Genomic DNA, 22600 nt, shown 5'->3' with positions numbered 1-22600 from the left:
CAAAAATCGGTACACACATGTAACACACCAATATCTACGAAAAAGTCTCTTGGTACGAAATCAGAATCCAAACAGGAAGTCAGTTATTTAGAATGTTCACTGCAAAATTGGTGTTGTTTTTGGCATTTTCAGGGGTTGTACTTTAACGAACTCCTCCTAGAGATTTATTCAGATCAACATCAAACTTGGTCAGTTAAATCTAAAGGCCTTTGCGAAGTTAAATTGGGAAGATCTTGAGATTTCGTTAGAGGGAGTGTCCATGGTGGCCTGACAAATTTCGATGTTTCGCCATGAAAAAGGAAGTTGCTGTAACTCAGACATACAATGTCAATCTGCCCCAAACATCGCATGTTAGATAAGACTTCTGCCCTTAACAGATCTACATGCCCATATTCAATTATAGTCATAGCGCCACCTGCTGGCAACAGGAAGTGACATATTTTACGCTGAGACAAACTACTCCTAGAAAATTTTTGACATTAATGTATTTTTGTGGTCAGTCTAATCTAAAGGCCTGTGTAATGTTAAATTGTGGCAATCTTGAGTTTTTGTTAAAGAGCGTGTCCATGGCAAAAATGACAAAATTTGATGTCTCGCCACAGCAAGAGAAGTTGTTGTAACTCAGGCATAAAATGTTTGATCTTCCCCAAACTTCACATGTTCGATAAGAGTGCAGCCCTGAACACATCTGAAGGCCAATATTCCATTATAATGATGGCGCCACCTGCTGGCAACAGGAAGACTGGCACATATATGGAATAAACATTGATATATTCTACTTATATTTATGAGTTTAAACGCATATTTCTCACCGTTCACCTATTTACTAAAGCCACTCGCTGCCGGTGAGCCCGGGTGCGAGGGCCCGTTCATCGCTGCTTGCAGCTTTAATTATTATTATTATTATTATTATTATTATTATTCTTCTCTAAGATGAATCGCATTTTTGAGAGCCTAAACATGCTCGAAAAGTCATGAAACTTTGCACACACCTCAGAACTGGCGAAAATTTACGTCTGCTATGGGTTTCAGAAGTGGGTGTGGCAAAATGGCTCGACAGCGCCACCTATACACGTTCAACGGTGTGCGCCTCGAGCTACGTTTCACGTACATGTATGAAAATTGGTATACACATGTATCTCTCCAATACCTACAAAAAAGTCTCTTGGAGCAAAATCCGAAACCCAACAGGAAGTCGGTTATTTTTAATTTTATGAGCAAATTTTGTGTCATTTTTGTCATTTTCATGCGTTGTATTTTAACGAACTCCTCCTAGAGATTAATTCAGATCAACACCAAAGTTGGTATGCCTAATCTAAAGGCCTTTGCGATGTTAAATTGCGAAGATTTTGAGTTTTCGTTAAAGGGCGTGTCCGTGGCGGCCTGGCGAATTTCGATGATTCGCCATGAAAAATGAAGTTGCTATAACTCAGACATACAATGTCCAATCTGCCCCAAACTTCACATGCTTGATGAGACTCCGAACCTGAACAGATTGACATGCCCATATTCAGTTATAGTCATAGCGCCACCTATTGGCAACAGGAAGTGACATATTTTACACTGCGACTAACTACTCCTAGAAATTTTATGACATCGATGTTATTTTTGTGGTCAGTCTAATCTAAAGGCCTGTGCGATGTTAAGTTGTGAAGATCTTGAGTTTTCGTTAAGGGGCGTGTCCATGGCACCGTGACGAAGTTCGATGTCTCGCCATGGGAATAAAAGATGTTATAACTCAGGCATAAAATGTCCGATCTTCCCCAAACTTCACATGTGTGATAAGAGTCTTGGCCTGAACACATCTGTCGGCCAATATTCCATCGGGTGTGGTAAAATGGCTCGATAGCGCCACCTATACACTTTCAACTGAGTGCATATACACTTTCAACGGAGTGCGCCTCAAGCTATGTTTCACGTACATGTACAAAAATCGGTACACACATGTAACACACCAATATCTACGAAAAAGTCTCTTGGTACGAAATCAGAATCCAAACAGGAAGTCAGTTATTTAGAATGTTCACTGCAAAATTGGTGTTGTTTTTGGCATTTTCAGGGGTTGTACTTTAACGAACTCCTCCTAGAGATTTATTCAGATCAACATCAAACTTGGTCAGTTAAATCTAAAGGCCTTTGCGAAGTTAAATTGGGAAGATCTTGAGATTTCGTTAGAGGGAGTGTCCATGGTGGCCTGACAAATTTCGATGTTTCGCCATGAAAAAGGAAGTTGCTGTAACTCAGACATACAATGTCAATCTGCCCCAAACATCGCATGTTAGATAAGACTTCTGCCCTTAACAGATCTACATGCCCATATTCAATTATAGTCATAGCGCCACCTGCTGGCAACAGGAAGTGACATATTTTACGCTGAGACAAACTACTCCTAGAAAATTTTTGACATTAATGTATTTTTGTGGTCAGTCTAATCTAAAGGCCTGTGTAATGTTAAATTGTGGCAATCTTGAGTTTTTGTTAAAGAGCGTGTCCATGGCAAAAATGACAAAATTTGATGTCTCGCCACAGCAAGAGAAGTTGTTGTAACTCAGGCATAAAATGTTTGATCTTCCCCAAACTTCACATGTTCGATAAGAGTGCAGCCCTGAACACATCTGAAGGCCAATATTCCATTATAATGATGGCGCCACCTGCTGGCAACAGGAAGACTGGCACATATATGGAATAAACATTGATATATTCTACTTATATTTATGAGTTTAAACGCATATTTCTCACCGTTCACCTATTTACTAAAGCCACTCGCTGCCGGTGAGCCCGGGTGCGAGGGCCCGTTCATCGCTGCTTGCAGCTTTAATTATTATTATTATTATTATTATTATTATTATTCTTCTCTAAGATGAATCGCATTTTTGAGAGCCTAAACATGCTCGAAAAGTCATGAAACTTTGCACACACCTCAGAACTGGCGAAAATTTACGTCTGCTATGGGTTTCAGAAGTGGGTGTGGCAAAATGGCTCGACAGCGCCACCTATACACGTTCAACGGTGTGCGCCTCGAGCTACGTTTCACGTACATGTATGAAAATTGGTATACACATGTATCTCTCCAATACCTACAAAAAAGTCTCTTGGAGCAAAATCCGAAACCCAACAGGAAGTCGGTTATTTTTAATTTTATGAGCAAATTTTGTGTCATTTTTGTCATTTTCATGCGTTGTATTTTAACGAACTCCTCCTAGAGATTAATTCAGATCAACACCAAAGTTGGTATGCCTAATCTAAAGGCCTTTGCGATGTTAAATTGCGAAGATTTTGAGTTTTCGTTAAAGGGCGTGTCCGTGGCGGCCTGGCGAATTTCGATGATTCGCCATGAAAAATGAAGTTGCTATAACTCAGACATACAATGTCCAATCTGCCCCAAACTTCACATGCTTGATGAGACTCCGAACCTGAACAGATTGACATGCCCATATTCAGTTATAGTCATAGCGCCACCTATTGGCAACAGGAAGTGACATATTTTACACTGCGACTAACTACTCCTAGAAATTTTATGACATCGATGTTATTTTTGTGGTCAGTCTAATCTAAAGGCCTGTGCGATGTTAAGTTGTGAAGATCTTGAGTTTTCGTTAAGGGGCGTGTCCATGGCACCGTGACGAAGTTCGATGTCTCGCCATGGGAATAAAAGATGTTATAACTCAGGCATAAAATGTCCGATCTTCCCCAAACTTCACATGTGTGATAAGAGTCTTGGCCTGAACACATCTGTCGGCCAATATTCCATCGGGTGTGGTAAAATGGCTCGATAGCGCCACCTATACACTTTCAACTGAGTGCATATACACTTTCAACGGAGTGCGCCTCAAGCTATGTTTCACGTACATGTACAAAAATCGGTACACACATGTAACACACCAATATCTACGAAAAAGTCTCTTGGTACGAAATCAGAATCCAAACAGGAAGTCAGTTATTTAGAATGTTCACTGCAAAATTGGTGTTGTTTTTGGCATTTTCAGGGGTTGTACTTTAACGAACTCCTCCTAGAGATTTATTCAGATCAACATCAAACTTGGTCAGTTAAATCTAAAGGCCTTTGCGAAGTTAAATTGGGAAGATCTTGAGATTTCGTTAGAGGGAGTGTCCATGGTGGCCTGACAAATTTCGATGTTTCGCCATGAAAAAGGAAGTTGCTGTAACTCAGACATACAATGTCAATCTGCCCCAAACATCGCATGTTAGATAAGACTTCTGCCCTTAACAGATCTACATGCCCATATTCAATTATAGTCATAGCGCCACCTGCTGGCAACAGGAAGTGACATATTTTACGCTGAGACAAACTACTCCTAGAAAATTTTTGACATTAATGTATTTTTGTGGTCAGTCTAATCTAAAGGCCTGTGTAATGTTAAATTGTGGCAATCTTGAGTTTTTGTTAAAGAGCGTGTCCATGGCAAAAATGACAAAATTTGATGTCTCGCCACAGCAAGAGAAGTTGTTGTAACTCAGGCATAAAATGTTTGATCTTCCCCAAACTTCACATGTTCGATAAGAGTGCAGCCCTGAACACATCTGAAGGCCAATATTCCATTATAATGATGGCGCCACCTGCTGGCAACAGGAAGATTGGCACATATATGGAATAAACATTGATATATTCTACTTATATTTATGAGTTTAAACGCATATTTCTCACCGTTCACCTATTTACTAAAGCCACTCGCTGCCGGTGAGCCCGGGTGCGAGGGCCCGTTCATCGCTGCTTGCAGCTTTAATTATTATTATTATTATTATTATTATTATTATTCTTCTCTAAGATGAATCGCATTTTTGAGAGCCTAAACATGCTCGAAAAGTCATGAAACTTTGCACACACCTCAGAACTGGCGAAAATTTACGTCTGCTATGGGTTTCAGAAGTGGGTGTGGCAAAATGGCTCGACAGCGCCACCTATACATGTTCAACGGTGTGCGCCTCGAGCTACGTTTCACGTACATGTATGAAAATTGGTATATACATGTATCTCTCCAATACCTACAAAAAAGTCTCTTGGAGCAAAATCCGAAACCCAACAGGAAGTCGGTTATTTTTAATTTTATGAGCAAATTTTGTGTCATTTTTGTCATTTCCATGCGTTGTATTTTAACGAACTCCTCCTAGAGATTAATTCAGATCAACACCAAAGTTGGTATGCCTAATCTAAAGGCCTTTGCGATGTTAAATTGCGAAGATTTTGAGTTTTCGTTAAAGGGCGTGTCCGTGGCGGCCTGGCGAATTTCGATGATTCGCCATGAAAAATGAAGTTGCTATAACTCAGACATACAATGTCCAATCTGCCCCAAACTTCACATGTTTGATGAGACTCCGAACCTGAACAGATTGAAATGCCCATATTCAGTTATAGTCATAGCTCCACCTATTGGCAACAGGAAGTGACATATTTTACACTGCGACTAACTACTCCTAGAAATTTTATGACATCAATGTCTTTTTTGTGGTCAGTCTAATCTAAAGGCCTGTGCGATGTTAAGTTGTGAAGATCTTGAGTTTTCGTTAAGGGGCGTGTCCATGGTGCCGTGACAAAATTCAAAGTCTCGCCATGGGAATAAAAGATGTTATAACTCAGGCATAAAATGTCCGATCTTCCCCAAACTTTACATGTTTGATAAAAGTCCTGGCCTGAACACATCTGAAGGCCAATATTCCATCGGGTGTGGCAAAATGGCTCGATAGCGTCACCTATACACTTTCAACGGACTGTGCCTCGATCTATGTTTCACGTACATGTACAAAAATTGGTACACACATGTAACACACCAATACCTACAAAAAAGTATTTTGGTACGAAATCCTAATCCCAACAGGAAGTCGATTATTTTGAATTTTCCCTGCAAAATTGGTGTTGTTTTTGCCATTTTCAGGGGTTGTACTTTAACAAACTCCTCCTAGAGATTTATTCAGATGAACACCAAACTTGGTCAGTTAAATCTAAAGGCCTTTGCGATGTTAAATTGCGAAGGACTTGAGGTTTCGTTAAAAGGCGTGTCCATGGCGGCCTGACAAATTTCGATGTTTCGCCATGAAAAAGGAAGTTGCTGTAACTCAGACATACAATGTCCAATCTGCCCCAAACTTTGAATGTTAGATAAGACTTCTGCCCTTAACAGATCTACATGCCCATATTCAATTATATTCATAGCGCCACCTGCTGGCAACAGGAAGTGACATATTTTACGCTGAGACAAACTACTCCTAGAGATTTTTTGACATTAATGTATTTTTGTGGTCAGTCTAATCTAAAGGCCTGTGTACTGTTAAATTGTGGCAATCTTGAGTTTTTGTTAAAGAGCGTGTCCATGGCAAAAATGACAAAATTTGATGTCTCGCCACAGCAAGAGAAGTTGTTGTAACTCAGGCATAAAATGTTTGATCTTCCCCAAACTTCACATGTTCGATAAGAGTGCAGCCCTGAACACATCTGAAGGCCAATATTCCATTATAATGATAGCGCCACCTGCTGGCAACAGGAAGATTTGCACATATATGGAATAAACATTGATATATTCTACTTATATTTATGAGTTTAAACGCATATTTCTCACCGTTCACCTATTTACTAAAGCCACTCGCTGCCGGTGAGCCCGGGTGCGAGGGCCCGTTCATCGCTGCTTGCAGCTTTAATTATTATTATTATTATTATTATTATTATTATTCTTCTCTAAGATGAATCGCATTTTTGAGAGCCTAAACATGCTCGAAAAGTCATGAAACTTTGCACACACCTCAGAACTGGCGAAAATTTACGTCTGCTATGGGTTTCAGAAGTGGGTGTGGCAAAATGGCTCGACAGCGCCACCTATACACGTTCAACGGTGTGCGCCTCGAGCTACGTTTCACGTACATGTATGAAAATTGGTATACACATGTATCTCTCCAATACCTACAAAAAAGTCTCTTGGAGCAAAATCCGAAACCCAACAGGAAGTCGGTTATTTTTAATTTTATGAGCAAATTTTGTGTCATTTTTGTCATTTCCATGCGTTGAATTTTAACGAACTCCTCCTAGAGATTAATTCAGATCAACACCAAAGTTGGTATGCCTAATCTAAAGGCCTTTGCGATGTTAAATTGCGAAGATTTTGAGTTTTCATTAAAGGGCGTGTCCGTGGCGGCCTGGCGAATTTCGATGATTCGCCATGAAAAATGAAGTTGCTATAACTCAGACATACAATGTCCAATCTGCCCCAAACTTCACATGTTTGATGAGACTCCGAACCTGAACAGATTGACATGCCCATATTCAGTTATAGTCATAGCGCCACCTATTGGCAACAGGAATAGAAATATTTTACACTGCGACTAACTACTCCTAGAAATTTTATGACATCAATGTCTTTTTTGTGGTCAATCTAATCTAAAGGCCTGTGCGATGTTAAGTTGTGAAGATCTTGAGTTTTCGTTAAAAGGCGTGTCCATGGCGCCGTGACAAAATTCAAAGTCTCGCCATGGGAATAAAAGATGCTATAACTCAGGCATAAAATGTCCGATCTTCCCCAAACTTCACATGTTTGATAAAAGTCCTGGCCTGAACAGATCTGAAGGCCAATATTCCATCGGGTGTGGCAAAATGGCTCGATAGCGCCACCTATACACTTTCAACTGAGTGCATATACACTTTCAACGGAGTGCGCCTCAAGCTATGTTTCACGTACATGTACAAAAATCGGTACACACATGTAACACACCAATACCTACAAAAAAGTCTCCTGGTACGAAATCCGAATCCCAACAGGAAGTCAGTTATTTAGAATTTTCTCTGCAAAATTGGCGTTGTTTTTGCCATTTTCAGGGGTTGTACTTTAACGAACTCCTCCTAGAGATTTATTCAGATCAACACCAAACTTGGTCAGTTAAATCTAAAGGCCTTTGTGATGTTAAATTGCGAAGATCTTGAGGTTTCATTAAAGGGCGTGTCCATGGCGGCCTGACAAATTTCGATGTTTCGCCATGAAAAAGGAAGTTGCTGTAACTCAGACATACAATGTCCAATCTGCCCCAAACTTCACTTGCTGGATAAGACTTTTGACCTGAACAGATCTAAATGCCAATATTCAGTTATAGCCATAGCGCCTCCTGCTGGCAACAGGAAGTGACATGTTTTACGTTGTAACAAACTACTCCTAGAAATTTAATGACATCAACATTTTATTTTGGTCAGTCTAATCTAAAGGCCTGTGCAATGTTAAATTGTGGAGATCTTTAGATTTTGTTAAAGGGCGTGTCCATGGCGCTGTGACAAAATTTGATGTCTCGCCACAGCAAGAGAAGTTGTTGTAACTCAGGCATAAAATGTTCAATCTTCCCCAAACTTCACATGATTGATAAGAGTCCTGGCCTGAACACATCTGAAGGCCAATATTCCATTATAATGATAGCGCCACCTGCTGGAAACATGAAGATTGGCACATATTCATGACTTTGACATATTGCAATTATGTTTATGACATGAAATGCATATTTCTCACCGTTCATCTTTTTACTAAATCAACTCGCTGGCGGTGAGCCCGGGTGCGAGGGCCCGTTCATCGCTGCTTGCAGCTTTAATTATTATTATTATTATTATTATTATTATTCTCCCGAATGAATCGCATTTTTGAGGGCTTAAACATGCTAAAAAAGTCATGAAACCTTGCACACGCGTCAAACCTGGTGAAAATTTTTGTCTGATATAGGATTCAGAAGAGGGTGTGGCAAAATGGCTCGACAGCGCCACCTATACTAAGAAAATCAACAGCCTTCCAGCTATGTTTCACGTACATGCACCAAAATTGGCACACATATGTAACACACCAATACCTACAAAAAAGACTTTTGGAGCAAAATTCTAAACCCAACAGGAAGTCGGTTATTTTTAATATTACGAGCAAATTTTGTGTCATTTTGGTCATTTCCATGTGTTGTATTTTAACGAACTCCTAGAGATTTCTTCAAATCAACACCAAATTTGGTATGCTTAATCTAAAGGCCTTTGCGATGTTGTATTGCGAAGATCTTGAGTTTTCGTTGAAGGGCGTGTCCGTGGCGGCCTGGCGAATTTCAATGATTCGCCATGAAAAATGAAGTTGCTATAACTCAGACATACAATGTCCAATCTGCCCCAAACTTCACATGTTTGATGAGACTCCGAACCTGAACAGATTGACATGCCCATATTCAGTTATAGTCATAGCGCCACCTATTGGCAACATGAAGTTACATATTTTACACTGCGACTAACTACTCCTAGAAATTTTATGACATCAATGTCTTTTTTGTGGTCAGTCTAATCTAAAGGCCTGTGCGATGTTAAGTTGTGAAGATCTTGAGTTTTCGTTAAAAGGCGTGTCCATGGCGCCGTGACGAAGTTCGATGTCTCGCCATGGGAATAAAAGATGTTATAACTCAGGCATAAAATGTCTGATCTTCCCCAAACTTCACATGTGTGATAAGGGTCCTGGCCTGAACACATCTGTAGGCCAATATTCCATCGGGTGTGGCAAAATGGCTCAATAGCGCCACCTATACACTTTCAACATAGCGCGCCTCGAGCTCCGTTTCACGTATATATACAAAAATCGGTACACACATGTAACACACCAATACCTACAAAAAAGTCTCTTAGTACGAAATCCGAAACCCAACAGAAAGTCGGTTATTTTTAATTTTATGAGCAAATTTTGTGTCATTTTTGTCATTTCCATGCATTGTATTTTAACGAACTCCTCCTAGAGATTCTTTCAGATCAACACCAAAGTTGGTATGCCTAATCTAAAGGCCTTTGCGATGTTAAATTGCGAAGGACTTTAGGTTTCGTTAAAGGGCGTGTCCATGGCGGCCTGACAAATTTCAATGTTTCGCCATGAAAAAGGAAGTTGCTGTAACTCAGACATACAATGTCCAATCTGCCCCAAACTTCACATGTTAGATAAGACTTCTGCCCTTAACAGATCTACATGCCCATATTCAGTTATAGTCATAGCGCCACCTGCTGGCAACAGGAAGTGACATGTTTTACGCTGCAACAAACTACTCCTAGAAATCTTTTGACATTAATGTATTTTTTTGTGGTCAGTCTAATCTAAAGGCCTGTGCAATGTTAAATTGTGGAGATCTTCAGTTTTTGTTAAAGGGCGTGTCCATGGCGCCATGACAAAATTTTATGTCTCGCCACAGCAAGAGAAGTTGTTGTAACTCAGGCATAAAATGTTCAATCTTCCCCAGACTCTGGATGTTCGATAAGAGTCCTGGCCTGAACACATCTGAAGGCCAATATTCCACCTGTCACCTGCTGGCAGCAGAAAGATTGGCACATATATGGAAGAAACTTTGATATATTCCACTTATATTTATGAGTTTAAATGCATACTTCTCACCGTTCACCTATTTACTAAAGCCACTCGCTGCCGGTGAGCCCGGGTGCGAGGGCCCGTTCATCGCTGCTTGCAGCTTTAATGGGAAATATATTTTCTTATATTTGGGGGGTGGGGGGTGTATACATAGTCTCATAAAAATATTTGCAGGAGCCTCATTTTTCATGATGTCTTATTCAGATTTGAAATAGAAACTCATGAGACATGTGGCGTTCAACCCATTACTTTTCTAGATTGCTCCAGGACTAATTTCATTTATTTTTATATCTAATAAAAAAAAAATATTTCAGTGTGGTAAAAAAAAAAATTCAAGGCACTTCAGTGTCTATAACTTTTAATATTTTTGAGCATTATCAAATCTGGTTGATAAAAAGTAAAGCCCAAAGGAAGGGTCTTCTTTCCAAAGACACCAACAGGATATAAGTTAGGTAGAGCACTTTCAGCTGTGAGTCCCATAATGGGGGGTGCTGGCTAACAGGTTAAACCCTAGATATTATGTTACATTATTTTGATATTGTATTATTTTGATACTTGAATAAAGAATCTTGCAAGTCAATCGATCTGAACAAGTGCTCCTATTTTATGTTATGGTTGAGAACGAGCTGGCTGTGACACACTTCACCAATTTGTGAAGCTCTATTATCTTTTGCTGCACATTAGAAATATATTCTTTGGTTTTTCTCATTGTGATGGATGATTTAGGGAATCTGGGCTTTGTTTTCCCTCCTCTTTATATTTCTGTGAAACAGGAAGCCATGGCTGGATAATTTCATGTTTATAATAATGCTGGAGAGCTCAAAATTGTGAATATGAATGGAAATATACTTCTAATATACTACTAATTTCTTGGGGTGCCAATAATTGTGTCCAATGAGTATTTGAGAAAAACATTTATTTAATAATGATATTTTTTAATTAAATATCAAAAGGATTAACAACGCAGATGAATTTTCACAGCCTTCTTTGAACATATTTACCAAGGGTGCCGATATTTTTGGCCAAGACTGTATGTTACTGTAATGCATTACTTTTGTAATGTGTTACTCCCAACACTGTTTATTAGTCATTCAAAGATTTGTTTGAATTATATAAATGTGTATTTGCTTAATGCTGATGGCAAACGAGAACGTATTATAATGTTTGCCTTTCTATTACTAATAGGCCAAATATAAAAGCAGTCCTTATAATACTTTCTGTATACATTAATTCCTTTGTTTAACTGTTGTATCTGATTATTAGACAGACTTCTATCCATATTAGACAGAACTGTTAATGACGACGACGAACAAGAGAGAGAGTCTGTGAGCACTGTGTGTGCTCAGGTGCTGGCGCTCTCATCACCGTCAAAATAAATGTCAGGCATGCTGTCAAAATAAAAGTCCCGCCTCGAACACATCGGCCAAGCAGAAAAACTTAACGGCTGATGCCGATATTTGAAAAATGCCAAATATCGGCCTTGGCTATATCGGTCGACCACTAGTTCACACATGACTCACACTCGTCCCGTGTGTCTGCAGCTGGCTCTGCGTCTGAAAACCCTGAAGCGTCAGCTGGATGAAGCCGAGGAGGAGATCGAGAGACTGGAGAACAGCAGGAAGAAGCTGCAGAGAGACGTGGAGGAGCAGCAGGAGCTCAACGATCAGCTGAAGATGGAGATCTGTGGCCTCCGCAACCACATCAGGTGACACACACACACACACACACACACACACTGATCTCTGACCCGTCTGCGGCCTCCACAACCACATCAGGTGACACACACACACACACATGCACACACACACACACACACACACGCACACAATCACACACGCACACAATCACACACACACTGATCTCTGACCCTTCTGAACGTCTGCAGGCGCAACACGAAACCCAATAAAGCACAGACTCCAGCTGATGAAGATGATGAGGATGATGATGAAGATGAGACTGACGTGACACTAGATGCAAAATAACTGCTGAACATGTAACTCAAGTAATTAATCATCTTTATTTACTAATGTTACTACGGTAAAACGAGCTGTCACTCAAAACGAGGTTGATTACATGAGCAGTGATGGATTATGAAGCTGCTGATCACATGACTGAACGGTCGCTCTGATATAAACACCTGTAACATGAATTCTGTCACATTCAACTCAGATTATTCCTTATCAAGTCATTCATGTCTATTTGATCAGAAGTTACTGTGAAAAATACATTTTGTGTTTGTATGTTTTAATGAAGCTGACGTAATGTTTCAGCTGCGGTTTGAGCGTGTGCTGCTCGTGTGAGTGACGCAGATTTAAATCCAGATATCAAAACTCTACAGTGTACATGTACAGTGACTATATGATACTCTTGACATGCATAAAAAAATACAATATATATATATATATATATTAGTGCTGTCAATCAATTAAAAAAAATTACTTATTAATCGCACATTTTTTCTGAAATTAATCACGATTAATCCCACATTAAAGTTTTTGAAAAATACTTTTACATATATTACTGTATAAACAACATAGACATTTTATTTTTAATATTTGTTTAATGGCATCTTTTTTATGACTGAAGGCCAGTGTGCTCCACAGATACCAGTACTACTGATGTCTCGATGAAATCATTTTTTCCTCCCTAATATTTAACCATTGACTAGCTGTTCAACATTACAGTATAATTGAGAGCTATCAATCTGAACATTTATTAGACTACTTAAAATAACTTCTAATTTATGTGAACTCATAAATGTAATGTTGAGCTACAGTACACATGCCTTTCAGCAAGTAGGGAATATACAGAAACTGAATTAAGTTATCAAACTTATCTAATTTAAATGAGAATTGAAGACCATAAGTCTCTATAAAGAGCTGAATCAGTTTTAGACGAGGGAGACCGTGCTGCTGCTCCAGGACAGATCTGAAAACCACTACATTTCAGAGACATGCTCTTAAATCTGGCTCCTACAAATACTTACATACATGCACAGTTTTAGGCAGCTGTAATAGCCTTTTTGGAAACTTTATGAATTAACTGATGACATAACTACCACATTGCACATTGCATGCTTGTCATTCCTTTCACACTTTGATATGAAATGATACTACAGTGTGCGCCGCATCTGTGTGTGCACCTGAAGAGCACGAGCTATGAGCACAGCAGCTTTTGACTCACACCTGGCGCAGGGATGAACTTCAAATGCGTGTCTGAAAAGTAAAGATGTTCTGCATCTAAATAATTTAAATTCTTATCGAGAAAAACATTAGTGAGGTTAGGTTTTGGCAAACCCTATCTTTATTTTAGCACACCAGGGTGACTAGGAGCATGAAATTGTCCAGACATGACTTCATGTTCCACAGGATTAATACAGTTTTTTAAGATTGCTTGCACACTAAAATCAGCTATATGAAGAAATGATGCTAAGGTGTTGTTTACTCATCTCCACAAAAGTTTATGTACTACTGTTTATTGTTTTTGGAATACATTCTTATTTGCAGTGCAAAATGCAGCCTAATTGCAATGATGTACTGAAAGATTTTACAATGTGGTGTGAAATAAATATTGTCATGAATGAGCAGTTCTTGTCTCATGTGTTGTGTTTGATCAATATATTCATGTACTTTAACAATATCTAAAAAAAACTGCATCAAAAATAGAAATGTTAACAGTGTTTAAGATTGTGTCCAGCAGTGTCTGTGTTTTAGACTGAATCCAACTGTATGAACCATGTGTGTGCCATATGAGTTTTGTTAAATTATTGTAAAATTTTGAATGTAGTGCTTCATTTTGCAAAATATCTGAGATGTTCTGATAATTGTGTGTGTGGATGTTAATTGTGTGTAGTGTTCTGAAAAAATGAGCCTGGTTTTTAAAATTGTGTCTAAGCAATCGTAAAAAACTGTAATATGAGGAACACAAAGGCCAAATTCCCTTAATCATACATTACAAGGAATAAAACCAAAGAATATAGTTCTGATATGCAGAACAAGATTGTTGAGCTTAACAAAACAGAAAGTGGCTGTAAGAGAAGAGCTAAAGCATTGAAAATCCCCATTTCCACCATCAGGACAATAACTAAGAGATTCCAATCAATTGAAGATGCTATAAATCTGTCCTGAAGTGGACGTGTGTCTATATCGTCCTAATGCACGGTCAGGAGGAGAGCTTGAGTGGCTAAAGACTCCTGAAGAATTGCAGAGATTAGTCTTGGGGTCAGAAAGCCTAAAAAAATATCAAAGACCCTGTACAAACCCGATTCCAAAAAAGTTGGGACACTGTACAAATTGTGAATAAAAACAGAATGCAATGATGTGGAAGTTTCAAATTTCTATATTTTATTAAGAATACAACATAGATGACATATAAAATGTTTAAACTGAGAAAATGTATAATTTTAAGAAAAAAATAAGTTGATTTTAAATTTCATGGCATCAATACATCTCAAAAAAGTTGGGACAAGGCCATGTTTCCCACTGTGTGGCATCCCCTCTTCTTTTTATAACAGTCTGCAAACGTCTGGGGACTGAGGAGACAAGTTGCTCAAGTTTAGGAATAGGAATGCTGTCCCATTCTTGTCTAATACAGGCTTCTAGTTGCTCAACTGTCTTAGGTCTTCTTTGTTGCATCTTCCTCTTTATGATGCACCAAATGTTTTCTATGGGAGAAAGATCTGGACTGCAGACTGGTCATTTCAGTACCGGATCCTTCTTCTACGCAGCCATGATGTTGTAATTGATGCAGTATGTGGTCTGGCATTGTCATGATGGAAAATGCAAGGTCTTCCCTGAAAGAGAGACATCTGGATGGGAGCATATGTTGTTCTAGAACTTGGATATATCTTTCAGCATTGATGGAGCCTTTCCAGATGTGTAAGCTGTCCATGCCACACACACTCATGCAACCCCATACCATCAGAGATGCAGGCTTCTGAACTGAGCGCTGATAACAACTTGGGTTGTCCTTGTCCTCTTTAGTCCGGATGACATGGTGTCCCAGTTTTCCAAAAAGAACTTCAAATTTTGATTGGTCTGAACACAGAACAGTTTTCCACTTTGCCACAGTCCATTTTAAATGAGCCTTGGCCAAGAGAAAACACCTGCGCTTCTGGATCATGTTTAGATATGGCTTCTTTTTTGATCTATAGAGTTTTAGCCAGAAACGGCGAATGACACGGTGGATTGTGTTCACCGACAATGTTTTCTGGAAGTATTCCTGAGCCCATGTTGTGATTTCCATTACAGTAGCATTCCTGTATGTGATGCAGTGCGTCTAAGAGCTGAAGATCACGGGCATCCAGTGTGGTTTTCCAGCCTTGACCCTTACACACAGAGATTGTTCCAGATTCTATGAATTTTTGGATGATATTATGCACTGTAGATGATGATAACTTCAAACTCTTTGCAGTTTTTCTCTGAGAAACCGCAGTATTGGGGGAATTGGTGATCCTCTGCCCATCTTGACTTCTGAGAGACACTGCCAGTCTGAGAGGCTCTTTTTATACCCAATCATGTTCCCAATTGACCTAATAAGTTGCAAATTGGTCCTCCAACTGTTCCTTTAACTTTTCCGGCCTCTTATTTCTACCTGTCCCAACTTTTTTGTAATGTGTAGCTCTCATGAAATCCAAAATGAGCCAATATTTGGCATGACATTTCAAAATGTCTCACTTTCAATATTTGATATGTTATCTACATTCTATTGTGAATAAAATATAAGTTTATGAGATTTGTGCATTTTTCCATTCCTTTTTTACTCACAATTTGTACAGTGTCCCAACTTTTTTTGGAATCGGGTTTGTACATCAGCACATGTTGTTCAGGAGGGTTTCAAGAAACATGCTCCTTGCTCATCCAAAAACAAACTCCAACATATTCAGATGTACAGTACACTGTAAAAAGGATTTGCAAAGTAGTAAATAAAACAAAGGTTATTGGAGTAAAAAGAAAATAGTCCTACAGCAAAATGTTTCAGCTGATGTGTGTGTGTGTTATTGAGCTCACATTCGTCCATAATGAGGTGGATCGATGGGATGTGTTGGGACGTCCCTTCAGAGGCTTTAATGCAGTGGAGCGTCCAGCGTGTGTTCAGTCCCATCAGACACACACACTCACTCACTCACACAGCATCATGAAGCATCACTGCACCATCAAACACGGCATCTTCAAAGAGTTCCTGGCCGAGTTCCTCGGGACCTTTGTGCTGGTGGTGAGTTTCTGCATCCTTATCGCAGTCGGCTTAGACAGCAGCGTTATTCACTGTTCCTCAGATTTTTCTAAATGTCCTTAAATCAAGATACATTTACTTAGTTTCAAGATTAAATTCTTGTTTCTGAGAAACTGAACAAAATGAATTTATGATCAAAACAGGAACAAATATCTGTCAGCAGGGAACAAAAACTTGTTTCTGTGTGAATGAAGTTGATTTCTTCATTGGCAGGTATTCATTCTTGTTTTAAAATGGGAATTGGTTGTTTTCAAACCTGAAGAGTTTCTAACACAGCTCACGAAGAGAACATATTCTATCTAATTTATTCCTTATATTTTCTTTGCTTGGTTTTATGCTTACCTTCATCACAAACTCTGCTTTATTCTACATTGACTCTGCATATACAAATATAGTTCATGTTTGGTTTTACTGTAAACATATATATAATGATTTATTTTCTGTGTTATTCTGTTGATCTGTCAGTGATTGCTCATTGCTATGTTTTGTGTGTGTGTGTGTGTGTGTGTCAGTTGTTTGGCTGTGGGTCGGTGGCTCAGACGGTGTTGAGCAGAAACACTCTTGGTGAACCGCTGACCGTCCACATCGGCTTCAGCACCGGACTCATGATGGGAGTCTATGTGGCCGGCGGCGTGTCGGGTAAAACACACACTCATATTATATAAGCATCACACACAGAGAAGCTCAGCAACGCTCACACGTGAGCTGGATCCACACGCGTCTGATCACTGCCCTTCCCAGAACCGATCAATAAACCCAATCCACAGTGGTTCCTTGGAGTTTGCGGTGCTTTGGTTCACTGTGAGTTTCTAGATGAAACCCTCTTCTTCTTTCAGATGGTCTGAGATGTTTCCTCACCAATCGATATCCCTGAATGACATTGGTTTGCTCAAACACTGCTCTCGCCTGCTTTCTGAGGTCATATAGAGCCTGGAGCATCTGGACAGATCCATTGATCTGTGTGTGTGTAGTGTGTATGTGCAGTGTGTTTAGTTTGTGTGTGTCAATTACATTTTCAATTCAAGTTTATTTGTATTGCGCTTTTCATGATACAAATCATTGCAAAGCAGCTTTACAGAAAATTAAGTTTCTACAATATTAAGTAGTAGCTTATCAGTGGTGACTGTCAGTTTATGGACATATGGCATTCTGGATCCAGACTGGAGCTTGTGTAAATCCTAGTTACCACGGGATGAAGATCCCAGCAGAAACAGAGAAACAAATAGAGACATTAGATTAGATTAGATTCAACTTTATTGTCACTGCACATGTAAGGTACAAGGCAATGAAATGCAGTTATCATCTAACCAGAAGTGCAATAATCAGTAAGTACAGAATATACAATGTCTACAATATGTACAATAACTATACAGATAAGTATTATGAGCATAATTTACAGATTTTAAATACTATAAGCATGATATACAGATAGGTGTAACGCATTCTCATCCCAAGGCGTCATATACTGACCCTCTTGACATTTTGTCAACATCCTACGCATATGGCACCCTCTAGCGTCAATATGAGACACAGGTTAAGGTTAAGGTTAGGGTTAGGGTTAGGGTTAGACCGCTAGGAGGCACCTTCTGGCCCATTTTTATCTGCTTCTAATATTGACGCTAGAGGGTGCCATGTGCGTAGGATGTTGACGAAATGTCAAAAGGGTCAGTACATGACGCCTTGGGATGAGAACGGTCTGGATAGGTGTGCTATGAACATACTATACAGATGGATTATGTAAAAGTGTATGTACACTATAGGCAGAACTATGAACATAATTACACTATTGCAATGGACAGTAAAGTGCATAGAAAATATTTCAGTGTGCAAATGGCAAATTATTCAGTGTTCCTGGATGAACAGACAGTAGTGCAAGTAATAACAAGTTACTGTTTTTTTTTTTTTTGCTTGTTGTAAATAAATAAATAAATCAGTCAGATGTAGTGTTGAAGAGGGGGAGGAGTCTGTGTGTGTGGTGTGGAGGGTGTTGAGGGGTGTCAGAGGGCAGAGTTCAGCAAGGTGACAGCTGTAGGGAAAAAGCTGTTCCTGAGTCTTGTGGTCCTTGTCCGGAGGCTCCTGAAGTGCCTCCCGGAGGGCAGGAGGTTAAACAGTCCATGGTCAGGGTGAGAGGAGTCCTTGAGAATGCTGCGAGCTCGTCGTAGACAGCGTTTCCTCTGGATGTCCTCAAGAGCAGGAAGTGGTGTCCCTGTGATGCGTTGGGCAGTTTTCACCACCCTCTGCAGTGCCTTGCGGTCAGCCACTGAGCAGTTCCCATACCAGACTGTGATGCAACTGGTCAGGATGCTCTCGATCGCACACCGGTAAAAGTTCACCAGGATGGATGAAGATAGCTGGTTCTTCTTCAGTGTCCTGAGGAAGAAAAGGCGCTGGTGAGCCTTCTTGACCAGACTGGAGGTGTTTGTGGTCCAGGACAGTTCCTCTGAGATGGTGGTTCCCAGGAACTTGAAGCTGGAGACACGTTCAACAAACATCCCGTTAATGTGGATGGGGTCCTGCGTGCTTCCTTTCTTCTTCCTGAAGTCCACAATGAGCTCCTTAGTCTTATTGGTGTTAAGGAGCAGGTTATTGTCAGCGCACCATGTGGCCAGGTGCTGTACCTCTTCCCTGTAGGCAGTCTCATCGTTGTCTGTGACGAGGCCAATCACCGTGGTGTCGTCTGCAAACTTAATGATGGAGTTGGATCCATGCACAGGCTTGCAGTCGTGGGTGTAAAGGGAGTAAAGGAATGGGCTCAACACACAGCCCTGTGGTACGCCAGTGTTAAGTGTGATGGTGGTGGAGTGGGTGTGGCCTGACCAAACATGCTGAGGCCTGTTGGTCAGAAAGTCCATAATCCAGTTGCAGAGGGAGGTGTTAATGTCCAGGTCTCCAAGTTTTGTGGTCAGCTTGGAGGGAATGACAGTGTTAAATGCTGAACTGAAGTCAACAAATAACATCCTAACATATGTGTTGTTATGGTCCAGGTGTTTGAGTGCAGAGTGCAGCACTGTGCATACTGCATCCTCTGTGCTCCTATTCCTACAGTAGGCAAATTGGTGTGGGTCCAGTGTGGGTGGGAGGCAGTCTTTGAGGTGTGCTAGGAGCAGTCGCTCGAAGCACTTCATAATGATGGGTGTGAGTGCTACGTGGCGATAGTCATTCAGGCACATTGGGGAGGAGTGTTTCGGTACTGGCACAATGGATGTGGACTTAAAACATGTTGGCACAGTTGCTTGGGTGAGGGACAAGTTGAAAATGTCTGTGAAGACCCCTGCAAGCTGCTCTGCACATGCCCTAAGCACACGTCCAGGAATGCCATCAGGGCCAACAGCCTTGCGTGTGTTGATCTGGCTCAGTGCAGTGTGGACATCTGTGGAGGTGAGTTTGAGAGGTTGGTGGTCTGCTGAGTGTGTAATTTTGGTGGCTGTCTCCTTGCTGTCGCTGTTGAAACGAGCATAGAAGTAATTTAGCTCGTTAAGGAAGGAGACGTCCGTGACCGTTGGAGTAGAGTTGCTTGACTTGTAGTCACTGATGATCTGGATGCCCTGCCACATGCGTCGGGGGTCAGAGTTGTAAAAGTGTTCCTCTACCTTCAGCTTGTAGCAGTACTTGGCCTTTTTGATGCCCCTTTTCAGGTTAGCTCTGGATTTACTGCAGGCCTGAGCGTCATCTGACCTGAAGGCAGTGTTGCGGGCTTTCAGCAGAAGTCGCACCTGCTTGTTCATCCATGGCTTCTGATTAGGGTATGTTGTTATCTGTTTTTCTGTTGTAACACTGTCAATGGTGGAGTTGATGTGATCCAGTACAGAGGAGGTGTAGATATCAATGTCCGTGTGAGAGCCACAGGCAGCCTGAGAAACAAACATACTCCAGTCAATGTGTTGAAACCTGTCCTGAAGTAAAGAGTGTGCTCCAGTTGGCCACACTTTGATGGTCCTTACTGATGGCTTCACACGGTTGATGAGGGGTGAATACTTAGGGGTGCGAAACAAAGAAAGATGATCAGATTGTCCGAGGTGGGGGAGGGGGGTCGCGATGTAAGCTCCATTAATGTTTTTGTAAACATGATCCAAAGTTTTGTCTCCTCTGGTGTGGCAGGAAACATGCTGGTGAAATTTGGGGAGCACTGTCTTTAATTTGCAGTGATTGAAATCACCTGTGATAATAAAAGCAGCCTCCGGGTGAGCAGTCTGTTGTTTACTAATGGCTGCATGAAGTTCGTTCAAAGCAAGCTTGGCATTAACATCCGGTGGAATATAGACTGCGGTTGTTATGGTGGAAGTGAACTCCTGTGGCAGATAAAAAGGTCTACATTTAACCATGAGAAACTCTAGGTTAGCTGAGCAGGATCTCCCAACAATGACAGTGTTCGTACACCAAGCTTTGTTGACATAAATGCACAATTCACCACCTCTTCTATCTGCCCGGAGCGTGTAGCGTCCGGCTAGCTCAATAGGATTATTGGGTACCTCGCTGTGTAGCCATGTTTCTGTGAAAACCATGACATTGCAGTCCAAAAGTCTCTTACTGTGGGTGATGTGGAGTCGTAACTCATCCATTTTGTTCACCAGTGACTGCACATTAGCGAGGAAAATGCTGGGTAAAGAGAGCCGGAGCGGTGTTAGCTTTAGCTTGACTCTTAGACCTCCGCGCTTCCCCCGCCTTTCTTTACGATCTCGACGCCGCCTGCGAGCACTTCCGCCCGGCCGGGTAGAGTGCGTAGCCTCGGGTGTTCTAGCGATCTCAGGGATGAGTCAAAGATTGGTGATAAAACTGTTGGAAAAGTCCTCACCAATATCCAAAAGCTCCTGTCGGGTGTATGATGTTAAAGCAAAGCTGTTCAGTACGAACAGACCCGAGATGAGCAGGAATAATACTGCAAAATTGCAAAAACTGGAGAGACGCTGAGCCTCGCGATGTGTTCGCGCCGCCATCTTGGTCTTAACATCATTAGCATAGCTGCTGTTCCAACAAAGTAAAATTAATTAGTTTAACCCAAGCTAAAGAATAACAATGTGCATTTGATCAGATACAACTACACTAACAATTTATGAGATTAATTATTTGAATGCTTGGCGAAAGAGATGCGTTTTTAATCTAGATTTAAACAGAGAGAGTGTGTCTGAACCCCGAACATTATCAGGAAGGCTATTCCAGAGTTTGGGAGCCAAATGTGAGAAAGCTCTACCTCCTTTATTGGACTTTGTTATCCTAGGAACTACCAAAAGTCCAGTGTTTTGTGACTTTAGGGAGCGTGATGGATTGTAGCGTGGTAGAAGGCTAGTTAGGTACGCAGGAGCTAAACCATTTAGGGCCTTATAGATAAGTAATAATAATTTGTAACTGATACGGAAATTAATAGGTAGCCAGTGCAGAGACTAGCATGAACTAGCTTTTCTGCATCAGAAACAGACAACATGTTTTGTAGCTTGGCAATGTTTCTAAGATGGAAGAATGCAGTTTTTGTAACATGGGAAATATGATTTTCAAAAGACAAATTGCTGTCCAATATAACACCCAGATTTCTGACTGTAGAGGAAGTAACAGTACATCCGTCTAGTTGCAAACTGTAATCTACGAGATTCTGTGTACTGTTTTTTGGTCCAATAATTAATATCTCTGTCTTACCTGAATTTAATAGGAGAAAATTATTGGTCATCCAATCTTTTACATTTTTAACACACTCTGTTATCTTAGATAATTTAGAAGTTTAATCTGGTCTCGTTGAGATATATAGCTGAGTATCATCAGCATAACAGTGGAACCTAATCCCGTATTTTCTAATAATATTACCAAGGGGCGACATGTATATTGAAAATAGAAGGGGACCTAGGACGGATCCTTGTGGCACTCCATATTTTACTGGTGATAAATGAGGTGACTCCCCATTTAAATAAACAAATGGTAGCAATCGGACAGGTAGGATCTAAACCATCTTAGAGCCTGCCCTTGAATACCTGTATAGTTTTGTAATCGATCTATGAGTATGTCATGATCTATTGTGTCGATCGCAG

At 40.5% G+C, this 22600-nt stretch overlaps 2 protein-coding genes across 2 annotated transcripts in view; both read left to right on the top strand.

Moving 5' to 3' along the window:
* LOC132133380 (cingulin-like protein 1) overlaps nt 1-12637 on the top strand; it is a 76396-nt gene extending 63759 nt beyond the window's left edge. The window contains exons 17-18 of the mRNA XM_059546168.1: nt 11897-12060; nt 12241-12637. Coding sequence (XP_059402151.1) covers nt 11897-12060; nt 12241-12337 — 261 coding nt within the window. The 3' untranslated portion in view covers nt 12338-12637. The remainder of the gene's footprint in view (nt 1-11896; nt 12061-12240) is intronic.
* A 3826-nt stretch (nt 12638-16463) lies between these two features.
* LOC132133438 (aquaporin-9-like) overlaps nt 16464-22600 on the top strand; it is a 41157-nt gene continuing 35020 nt past the window's right edge. The window contains exons 1-2 of the mRNA XM_059546253.1: nt 16464-16568; nt 17099-17225. Of these exons, the coding sequence (XP_059402236.1) occupies nt 16491-16568; nt 17099-17225 (205 nt within the window). The 5' untranslated portion in view covers nt 16464-16490. The remainder of the gene's footprint in view (nt 16569-17098; nt 17226-22600) is intronic.

The sequence above is a fragment of the Carassius carassius genome, chromosome 50 (genome assembly GCF_963082965.1).
Source record: "Carassius carassius chromosome 50, fCarCar2.1, whole genome shotgun sequence".
Taxonomy (NCBI): domain Eukaryota; kingdom Metazoa; phylum Chordata; class Actinopteri; order Cypriniformes; family Cyprinidae; genus Carassius; species Carassius carassius.
This window is presented reverse-complemented; position numbering and strand designations above follow the sequence as displayed.